The 11,858-nt window shown below is 42.4% G+C and overlaps 1 protein-coding gene across 2 annotated transcripts in view; it reads right to left on the bottom strand.

Annotated features, from left to right (window-relative positions):
• Window positions 1-212: 212 nt before the first annotated feature.
• The window catches only part of LOC111566068 (sprouty-related, EVH1 domain-containing protein 2-like), a 35,545-nt gene continuing 23,899 nt past the window's right edge, over window positions 213-11,858 (bottom strand). For both annotated transcript variants that reach the window (XM_035946521.2, XM_023266446.3), the window contains exons 5-6: window positions 4,356-4,514; window positions 213-4,248 (exon numbers count right to left, since the gene is read on the bottom strand). In XM_035946521.2, the coding sequence (XP_035802414.2) occupies window positions 3,463-4,248; window positions 4,356-4,514 (945 nt within the window). In that variant the 3' untranslated portion in view covers window positions 213-3,462. The remainder of the gene's footprint in view (window positions 4,249-4,355; window positions 4,515-11,858) is intronic.

Genomic DNA, 11,858 nt, shown 5'->3' with positions numbered 1-11,858 from the left:
GTTTTTAGAGTTTGTGTGTGTTTATGAGAATCTTTTGACCCATTTTGTGTCCTTTAACAACCTTAAATTTGATTTCATACACTGATAGAACAAACTACTAACCTCGGAGGTGACAGTTGGGAAACTCTGTGGTTCATTTCACATCAACACCACTGCGGATGTGAGGAAGTATCTTCAAGGCGACGCTAAAATTAAGCAGCAGACTCACGTGGTTTCACTGTTTTCTCTCGTTTTATTGGAGGCGGAAGGTAAGACACACATTTCACTTTAGTTTTCTCACAGACCTGGCCACCCTTCACTATCTACAAAGTACTTCCTGTTCCTTCTCGAAAGCAAGAGCTACAACCATCGTACATGTTAGAAACAGTTATTTTAAAAAACAAAATAGAAATAATAATGTACAACATACACTTGATATATATAATATAATTTTTGCTCTTTTTTTTACAGAGGTAAAAATACTAAGCGTAAAAAATGGGTCTAATTTCAATACAGGGAGTCCTTTCTTTAAATTTTTTTTTCGATTTAAATACACAAGGAGATAAAGAGGATGCGTTCAGGCACTTGTAAATGGCTCTGACATGTGAGAACACACTCGACGACCAGACGAGACGGAGATAAAAGATTAAACACTGACCCACACGTGCGCACACACACACTCGCTCTTTCCGATCTGATTGGCCCTGTCCCTGATTCATCGCATCATCAAAGGATCCGATTCAACTCGAAAGATGTCGGCATGTGATAGCATATTCAGCTGATCCCAGTAGCTTTGGATCAAGGAGCAGGAGGACGGGGAAGGGATGTGGCACGAACACACACACACACACACACACACACACACACACACACACACACACACACAGACACACAGACACACAGACACACACACACAGACACACAGACACACACACACACACACACACACACACACACACACACACACACACACACACACACACACACACACACACACACACACACACACACACACACACACACACACACACACACACACACACCAAGGACGTACAAACTGGTACATGGAACAGGATGTATGAAACAGATAGAACCAGGAAAGGAAAAAGGACATCCTCAGGCATTCTGTATTTCGACTGTAGTAAGTGACATTTCCTTGGCAAAACAATCAGGGATGGATGTTTGTTTTTCCAATGGGATCCTCCCGACGTCCTGCTTTATTTTTAAAAAAGAAAGAAAAAAAAAGCTTATTGTGTTCCCGGTCACATCCCAGATGCCGCCGTCACCGAGCGGCGGTCAGTTTGGTGTTGTGCTGTCAATGCCGGGACGTGATTGGCCGGCAGACTCAGGCAGGTGGGACAGCAGTTTGGGGATTTTTTTCCTCCTCCATTGCCTGAGTTCGTACATCAAGACGGGTTTTAACCATTTTTCTTTACCGTCTTATGATAATGCACCAAATCTGGCATGGAAGGAGGAAAAAATGCTTTCGGACTGAGAAGAAAAGCACACGCCGGTCATGTGGTTTCAGCAAGTTGTCTCTCATGATGATCTCCCATTTTTCGCCACATTTTTGGGCCTTAAAGGAATAGTTTGACATTTTGGAAGATGCTTTTAGTTTAATTAGCTCTGCAAAATGACTGGAAACAGGAAAAATGATAGCCAGGCTCTGACATAAGATAGAAAAAATAAGACAAAAACCACATATTTAGGATATTTTCTATTATAAATCCCACATTTAAGTTGTCCTTTTATGCATTATATTGCATTTAGAGAAATTCTTTCAAGTGGAGACTCAACCCCATTTAAGTCCTGTCAATTTTACTCTTGTATAGATTAAAACTACAAGAGATTATGTGTTTTTAGTGAGCTTTACATGCTGTTATATATAATTTATTTCCCAAAATGTCAAACTTTCTTTGTAGCTGGAGGATTTTTTATATAAATAGTAGTAAAATCAGACTCCCTGGGTTGCTTATACAAGTTAAATATCTGTTATAATCAGGTTTTTGGCGACAAAATAAAATAAAAGTTCCAATTTTCCCACACAAGAATGTTCTTCTACCTAAGTTTGTTGTCAACAGATCTGTTTTTGGACGAACTTTTGAGCAGAGTTCTTAACTGATTAATGAAAACGTTCAGATCACAGTTACTTTGGCCGTTGCTGTTCCACAGATGTGATTGATGGGCTGGACTGGAGATCGATGCTTTAAAGAGGGGAGCTGATTGTACGTCGCAGGCAAACTAGAGTCCATAGTTTGCACACTCAATGAGAACCTCTTAAAGAGTTCCTTTTTATAAAAAACTAAGTTGAAAAGAAATGGCGGTGAGGCTGATTGCTTGGAGCCGTAACCGTGTTCACGCTTTTTTCAATACAGCAAGACATCTTCAGAGAGACTCCACATTTTAAGGCATACGGGCACCAATTCTTTAGATTTTTTTCAGTCCAGACTGCAGGCTGAGGTTCTGCGAAGGAAATCAGAGCCTTAAAATCTCACGCCGCTTCAAGTGTACGTTAAAATGAGCCCAAAAATCTGACTGGAATCATGAGACTCGACGGATTTTCCTGGTTTAGGATGACTTTTTTCTTCTTTTTTTTATAGGCACTGTTTGAAATAATGTGAAAGGAGCAGGGAGACGGACGGGAGAACATCGAGGCACCGTCTCATTCAGTGAAGTGAATCACAAAAAGCCCAGCACCCTTTTGCTGGTAGATCAATTAAAATAAATAGGATAAAAACATGAATCTTTGGGATATCAGAAGAAGGTTAGGGTGAGTACCACGTTTGAAGATGTTGACGGTGGAGAGCTATGTGGACTATATACAGGAGCTTTACTAGAAGCTGCAGATGACAGGCCTCGGCGCACATCAGAAGCATGCACATTTACCATCCACGCACACACACACACTCGCACACACACAGACACACACACACTCGCACACACACAGACACACACACACTCGCGCACAGAGGTGTAGTGTCTGATTCTCTGGTAGCTGGATCTGAGCGGGCCTGATATTGGAATATAAACAGAACGGCCGCGCCAACATCAAAGGAGAGAAAAAAAATAGAACAAAGGAACAATTCAAGTTCTTTGACGCCGAGTCAGTGTACAAATATAACAATATAAAGTACCTGCATATGTGATACATGACATATAGGTCAGCTATAAAAAAAAGGCCCCCCTGAAAAAGAGTGCTCTCTCTCTAGAAACAGAGCATGAAATGGCCACGTGGAGAGCTGAGAGAACTGTCTGCCGTAAGGGGGAGCTTATCTTCCCAGGCCGTTCAAAAAAAAGAAAAAAATGCACCGTTTTTTTTTTTTGGCTTATTTCAGTGTCTGGAATTTGTAGAGAAACCCAGAGAAACCAAGGCAAGAGAGCGAGCAGCCACGACCACTTGTCCCTTCTGTGTGTTCCCCATCCTTCCCTTTCCCTGTGCTTGCGTTGGGTTTTTGTCGTTTTTCCTCCGGGAGGTTTTTCTGCTCAGCTCAGGGCCTTGTGTCGGCCTCCGCAGCAGCCGCAGGTCAGCCCCGCCCGGTGGCAGGCGTGGAGGGGCGGGTAGAGGCAAAGGCAGGGCGCCACCAGAGACAGGCCCAGCAGCGCTAACCAGCGTGTGCCGAGGCGTCCTCCCCCGCTACCCTCACCCCCGTCACAGGAGCAGGGGTCCGAGTAGTCCCCCTCTGGGTCGGACATGCAGTGGTACAGCATGGTGTCTGCCAGCCACATGCAGCTGACCCGCCGGATGCACGCCCGCACCGGGTCCGGAGCATCCTGGCACCGGCCTCTCCGGTTGTCGGAGACGTAAAAGGCCTCGCCGCAGTGCTCGCACTGAGCGCGCTCCATCCCGTTGTCCTTCCGCTCCTTTCCTCCGTTGGTGGACGGCGAGGAGCTCGGGAGGAAGGAGCGAGGCTGCGTGGTGACCGCCGAGGAGAAGCCGTGGCGATACGAGCCGCCGTGGCCCTTATGGGTCAAGGGTCCGAGGGCGGGGTCAGAGTCTGAGGGCGACAGGGCGGGGGCCAGGGGGTAGGTGTAGTCGTGCTTCTGTGCCTCCGTCTTGGCGAAGTGGACGTACGGCTCGTTCTCTTCCATTTGGATGAATTTGTCCCGCACGGTGGCGTGCCGGTAGTCCTCGTAGCCGGTGAGCCAGGAGCGATCCGACGGGCGGCCGTGGTGTCGCTCGGTGGTTCGCTCCCAGCTGCGTTCCCGAGGGTTGATGCGGACGATTTCCTCGTCCTCGAAGGTGACATGGCGGGGGATCCGAGACAACGGCTGGACAGAAAGAAACTTTAATAATGAGCACAACTTCAAATGTCTTAATTTTAACATCTGGTTCATGTAAACATCGTCCTCCACTACAACCAGATGTTCTCCCTCACCTGGTCTAAGTAGTAGTGGTCTGAGAGCCGGTAGGGGTCGTGGAGGTCGTGGCGATGTCCCAGCATGCACTTGTGTCTCTGCGGAAGGGGCGAGGACTCGAGCGGCTGCAGAGAGCTCTCCAGCTTCTGGGAGGAGTTGGATGAGCTGTCGGTGGTGTTCTGAGGGGACAAACAAACACAGGATGTGGCCTGAAAAGCTGTTTTCTGATTGGATATGTCAAACAAATAGTCGGCGCGAGAGAACAACACGATTGGACAAACAAAAACAGGAAGCCTCAGAGCAGCGCTGATTGGAAAAACAGGAAGCGGGAGCTCTGTTGTTCAGGCCGCTGGATCCACGTTTGGACCACAGCGAGGGAAACTTTCAGTCAGAGCATCGGACACAGATAGAAAAACACTTTAGTAATCATCAAAAGTAAAGTTAAAATGGAATTAGCTGCTCACATAGGTGGAGATAATACTGTGGCTCTTAAGGTCCCAATAATTAACCCTCCTGTTGTCCTCATTTACAGGCACCAAAAAATATTGTTTCCTTGTCTGAAAAAAATCCAAAAATTCAGAAAAAAAATTCTCCAAATTTCTGAAAATTTGCAAAACCTTCAGGAAGAAAATTACAATAATTCCCTTAAAGTTTCCCTTAAAAGTTTTATTTTTTTAAAAATCCCCCAAATTTGACAAGAAAATTCTTGTAAATATTTTTGAAAAAATGAGTAAAAATCTTCCAAAAATTCCTAGAAATATCTAAAGTGATTACATATATATCAGTAAAACTTTGAATATTTTCTTTAAGAACATTCACATGAAAATCAACCAAAATCCAGCTATTTGAAAATGTGAACATCAGAAGTTTCACTGTGAAAATATATTTGTTTTTCCACGTTTTCAAACATTAAAATGGGTCAATTTTGACCCGCAGGACGACACGAGGGTTAAAAACACTGCTTCTTGTTAAGAGGGCTGCCATGGTGATGGAAAAGCAAAGTGATGCGTCCAACATCTGCAAAGAGGCTGAGAGTTCGAGACTTTTAATCTACCTTCACTGATGTAAATGGGGTGGACAAAATAATAGGAACACCTCAGTTTAAGTCAAACTGTACCGACAGTCTCTTTAAAAGTGCAAAATGACTTCCTCAAGCTTTTTTTTCTGTATGAGACTCTAAAAATAATCAAACGGTCAAAGGTTTAACTTTAAATTAGTCACAACAAATCCATAATTAATAATGCTGTAGGGTCATAGCCATTATTATAGCCATAGCCATATTATTATGTTTAGGTTTAGTCATTTATAATATTATAGGGCCTTAGCTACATCATTACATTAGTTAGATTAGTCTCCATATTCAATAACACTGTAGTATCTCAGCATTAATATTACAGTCACATAAAGTATATTTTTGCTGCATTTTATTCCCTAATATGTAAATTAGCCAGGAAAAATCAGTACCATTAGTACCATTACAAGGTCTCAAGCCTCAAAATTACACTTGTTTGGTAATTTTTTATAAGACCAATCATAACTTTATTCATTGGAAAACACTTTGGCACAATGGTGGACTTGACTTTACTATTTTATCTCGTTTATGTTGCATGTTTGGGATCTTATTTGATTGAATTTGTGCCATTATTTGTCTAATTTGAGATTGTTTTCTACCGTAAAGCAGTTGTAACTTCATTTTCTAAATGTTTTGTACAAATAAAGTTATTATTATTATTATTATTATTAAAAATGTCACCTTCACCTCTTAAATCCACTGTGGTAGTAAAGAGGACACACAATCAGCCTTTAACGCGATAAAGATGGATATTTGAAGAGATAAAGTCAGAGGTGGAGCTTGATATCAGCTCTTCCATCCAGAGTTTCACCTTTTCTGGCCTCCTCCCCTCTTTTCTCCCCCACAACAACAACCTGTCCTCCTTTTCCTCAATCGCACTTTCTCCACATTCCACCGCTGCTTCTCCCTTTTCGCTGTGAACAGTATCCTGACCCCGTGAAGGCTGTCAGGGCTCCACTCCAACTCAAACTCTGGCCAGACACAAGACGGTCGGGCCGCTGCCGTGAAGCACCCAGACAGGTTTTCAGAGCGGCACTCCGCGGGTCAGATCCTCCGCTCTCATCGTGTCATGTTGGTAATAGGAGTTCACAGGGAGGAGATATTCAAGCTGTGTTCATCCCAGCGAAAAGGCCGCAGGTGTGATTGTGTATGAAGAAGCCTATAAGATGCAGTTATACTAATCTGTGCTTTGAGCCCCACGTATGGTCAGCATGAAGTCAACAGCTCCTCCAGCAAAAAAACATTTGGACGTTGCTGATTTTTCTTTTTTTTTTTTTTTTGCTCTAAGTCTGCAGCAGCTGTTAGATTTCTGTGCTTCCTATTTTTTTTCCGTGCTGATGTGATTTCACATTCTGAAAAAAAAAAAATCCACTTGACAGGCACAAAACAAATGATAGGAGTTTGATTCCAGCTATTCAAATGTTCCCATTTCTCTTTAACTGGAAAGACGAAAGGAAATCCGTGCCTCAGAGGACAGTGGAGGTTTGCTATTAATGGTAGGAACTCTGGTCCTCCTGGAAACACGCTGAACAAAGCAACCAATCTGCTTCCTATGTACGGAATGCAAGTCATAACAGTCAAGAAAGTTTTATTTAAAGACATTAAAGTGCTGTTAAATTTTGTGTGAAACTGCAAGTAAACTAAATCTAGTCTTACGGTATACAGATCACCAACACTAACCCTGACATATCTCACCTCGTTCTTCCAGAATTAAGGAAAAGGCAATAAAATGAGTTAAAATCCCTCCAGGTTTGGCTTAACTGAGAGCTACAGCTATAGAAACAGCAAACAGCAAACCTATCGATCTAGATCTTGATCAGGTGTGTAGCCTTTCAAATTACACATTATCAGTCTTATATTTCAGTAGTTTAAAGACAAACTGCAAATTTTTTGACTCACAAAATCGTCTAAACAGACAAACATCATGGCACAGCTGAAACAGAATAATATTTTTTCAAGATACAAAATTCTAGATCACATTTTATGGGGTGTGATTTTGATCTACAGCATCCCCAGTTGTCTATGTGTGGGTCTGTAATAAAGCATAACCAGGTCTTTGGAGTCTATCAGTTGTTGCTTTGTACGGTTGAACCTTGAGCTAAACGCTAATACTAGCATGCTCAGGATAACACTGCTAACATGCTGATATCTGGTTTGTTAAACTGGTGTTTCCAAGTTTAGCCACATCATAAAGATAAAACACACCTGAGGCTAATCGTGCTATTAGCTTGGCAGGAACTCAGTCATAAACCAAACAGCAGATTCAAAATCTGGCACACGATAAAAGGCGAAGGGACGATGAAGCTGATTATCCTTAACCCTCGTGTCATCCTGCGGGTCAAAATTGACTTGTTGCAAAGTCTAAAAATGTGGAAAAAAAAAAAAAGATTTTCACAGTGAAACTTCTGATGTCCACATTTCCAACATTTTTGGGAAATTTTTGAACATTTTTGGTGGGAAAAAAGAAATGTTAATAATGTTTCTTAAGGACATTCACAAAAAATCAACCAAAATCCAGTGAATTTCGCTGGATTTTGGTTGATTTTTATGTGAGTGTTCTTAAAGAAAATATTAGAAGTTTTACTGATATATATGGAATCACTTTAGATATTTTTAAGATGATTTTTACTCATTTTTTGAAAATATTTACAAGAATTTTCTTGCCAAATTTGGGGGATTTTTTAAAAAATAAACTTTTAAGCGAAACTTTTAAGGAATTATTGTAATTTTCTTCCTGAAGGTTTTCCAAATTTTCAGAAATTTGGGGAATTTTTTTGCAGAATTTTGGGATTTTTTTCAGACAAAGAAACAATATTTTTTGGTGCCCATAAATGAGGACAACAGGAGGGTTAAAGGAACAGGGACGTCCAAGTCTAATTTTGTGTCAATCGATACAACGGCTGTGGAGACATTTTACTCTAGACTTCTTGAGAGGAAAATCCAAGGGATCACCAAACTGAAAAAGATTTCCTCTGAAGATGGTTTTACACCAATCAGTCCAGGTAATTCAGTCTCACAGTCAGACCATTCTTTAGCAATAACACAGTACCATGTAGAATGGTCATTATCAGCTGTACCATGTTTGTATTTCTTCAAACTAGTGGTGGGACGTGATTTTAAAAAAAAAAAAAATTAGATAAGTAATTAGAGGCTTTGTAATTAATTACATTTTGGCCAAATAGCAATATTTGAAACAATAAGCAAAGTTTTTTAACTCAAATAAATGTTGGTTGAGAGTGAGTGGATGAATAGACAAACAACTAATATGTTTGTTTCATTTCCATTTATCTGCATTTTTCATGTCTACTACATTCACAGATTACTGCAAACTCAAAGTGCAATTATAACGATTATATTCAACATTTTAAGACTTTTTCTAAATTCAAGCACTTTCAGTGTCTTCTAAATTGGTCTATTATGGGAAGGCGACATCGTTAGCTGGTAGCAGGACTGTCGTAGCTAACGTGTGCACAGGATTGTCAATTACTCACCTTCCAATTCCCATAAAGTAGACTTGACTTCTACTTTATGGGAATTCGGTGCGGGCAGCAGAGGTCTGATGCATCGCAAAACATTCGTTAAACATCTAAACTAGCCGTTGTTGAAGTGAAACCAGGACAGATTCAGCAGCTTATTTTTCACCTCAAATGCCTTCAGAAATACTTTTTGCTGAAGTGTTTGTGTTGGTCTGACATTTCCACCGGACTGAAGCCAAAGCGCTGTCATGTGACCAGCTAGCGGCCCACTACAGTGCGTCCTGTGGATCTTCTTCAGGGCTGGAAAACAGTCTTTAGGTGCATTAGCGCCAGCTACTGGGCTGGAGTGTACATCAGTGCAACCGGTGTGTCACAAAATTTTTTTTTTCTGTAATTAATTAATCAAAATTAACATGATAAAGTCACAGCCCGAGTTTAAACCAATCACATTTATCTTGGGTGGAGCCAAGCCCAGGATGGTGTTCTTGCAAAACAGCGATGGGGGGGGAACTCTTGGGTGGAAGATGAAGTGGCACAACCCAAATGCTCGACAAATAAGCGTTCACTCAAAACAGTGTGGTGGGGAAGTGTTTTCAATGATGAGTTGATGGATGATTTGCATGATGCAATTAAAATGGATAATTACCCAAAATAAATAGCAGGGATGCTTTACTGCACAATCCAAACCTTCAGCAAAACTTTACGTCTTCAGAAGTAGAGGAGAAAGCCACGTGAAATTCACAACCAACGACCGGCTTATACCCGCAATCTACATCCAGTGAGTCAGAGTAGAAGAAAAGTCCACCAGACATTACAATCCTTATACTGATACACCTTTATTTTTTAACTTTCTGGCCATCTAATCAGTGCTACACGGTGAATATCAACACAAAACTGTCTGAAACTGCAGTCCAAGCAGAACTGTGGCCTCCTGTTGCAGTGTGAGCTTGGCTCATGTGCCGGTAACACGTCTCCCCCACGATTCCTAATAAACTTTATGAAACCTAAAATACTACCGTTCCAAAATGTGGCGCTCCAACAAGACTAAAACCACCGCGCAAATTATTCACCAGAGTTCTATGACCCAGATCTGCTGTGTCTGTCTGTCTGTCTGTCTGCCTGCTGAAGCTATCCCTATTATATCCTGCTCCCCACATGGATACCGCCATGCTGAGAATTTCCCCCAGCTTTCGTACAAAGCCCTCAGAGCAGCCGGCCAAAAATAACACAACATGTTGCCTCCGCTCCAAGCCCCGCCCCCCTGGAGAAGCCATTACTGGGGGAGGAGGAGCCGACGGGGTTTAAAACCAGTCCGACTCCGGCCTCCATGGCTGCGACTAATTCAAAACACAGACCAGACCTTCTGCAGCGAGCTCCAAGAGGACACAGAGACAAAGGAGGAGTTTATATTTCTGGACATCCTCTCTTTCGTCCAAGGCTGGACAGAGGGCATTTCAAGTTATTTTCTGACACAAAACATGTCCCGACTCAAAGCTCAGGAGGATTCATCCTTCAACAGGCCCGTCTCGCTCTCCTGGGATGAGCCCAGAATTGCTTCAATAGCTTTCACTCCCCCTGTTGTGAATGAGCCAAAATAGAGACCGGGAGAGGAGACGTGCTGCAGGGAGGGACGGGTTGAGTTTAGGTTCGGCCAACGAGGAATAATTTAGGGAAGTATGTCCATCCCAGGGCTCCCCTCCCCATCCGACCCCCTAAAGGCTGTAAATCTGCAGCAGCATTTCCCCCTGTCCGCAACCGCCCGCCTCGCAAACTCTGCAGCCGCCACCACCGCTAACTTTAGGAAAGGTCATTAGCACGAGCTGAGAGGAGCACAGGCAGCCGTCGATGCATCACATGCTCATTAACCGGAGGTTTCAGAGCCGGCGCTGGGAGATTCTGACAGTCTGGTGGCCGAAGTCTCATCAGAAAGACAAGTTTTTAGTGCTTGTTCTCATGATGGTTTATCAAAGAGTTCATATGCTAGAAGAAGGTGATTGCTGTGAAATCCTCTGTGGAGCTCACCAGGCTAATGCAAAGTTTTGGTTTACAACCTTCGGTTCTTTACGTCGGGAATCAGTCAGAACACGTGATATGCATGGATGCACAAAACTGAGATATATTTTTAACGTTAACAACATAAACATAACCTGAGACCTAGTGGCAACCTGCAAAAAATGAAGCCAATGCTAAAATACCAAAACCTGCAGTTCCTTAAAATGACCACTAGAGGCTGGCTCCAATCGCCATAGAGCCCCATGTGAAAATGCTCAGCTTCACACCAGAAAAAATATGTTTACAACCTGATACTACAAATATTTTGGTTTTTATAGCCAGTTTCCTGTTTGTACTAACTGTATTATATTAAATCCTATCAAAATTACCCTTCTGTAATTTATATGAAGGCTTAAAATTGAGCATATTTGGGTGACAGGCAGGCGCTATCTCAGGACAGTCCATCCCTTTTTCCTTCATTTTTGGATCAGCCCGGAGTTAGGAGGCACTGCCAAGATGGTGAAGGTCAAAGAAACCACACTGAGCTCTGCAGGAAACCTATCAGTGGCGTTTTCTATCCAGCCTGCTGCTTCGTTGGGACCAGTTGGCTTTAATTTTTAATAGTAAATCTACAGAGTGGAGCGCTCTCTGACCTGCAGTTCAACCATGGATTTGCTACACTGCTTTATACAGCCTCCAAAATGATCATGCAATTGAATCAACACTTTTTAAAAACAGTTAAAATATTTAAACTATGAAATGAAGGCTTGGTTTTATCAGAATGCATGTTAATTGGGTGGGCCTAATGAGCTGGTTGCTTGATGTAAAAACACACGATTTAAACAGATTTTTTGCCTTTCCATTGTGTTTTTTGGATTACAAACAGACTACAAGCTGGTAATTTGTCTCATGTAGCCGCGCGTGTGTGTGTAGGTTTGCCGTCTGTAATCTTGTGGTGTGTTCAAGTACAAACTTTAACAGCA

The sequence above is a fragment of the Amphiprion ocellaris genome, chromosome 16 (assembly GCF_022539595.1).
Source record: "Amphiprion ocellaris isolate individual 3 ecotype Okinawa chromosome 16, ASM2253959v1, whole genome shotgun sequence".
NCBI lineage: Eukaryota > Metazoa > Chordata > Actinopteri > Pomacentridae > Amphiprion > Amphiprion ocellaris.
Note: the sequence above shows the minus strand (reverse complement) of the source record. Positions and strands in the feature narration are given on the sequence as shown.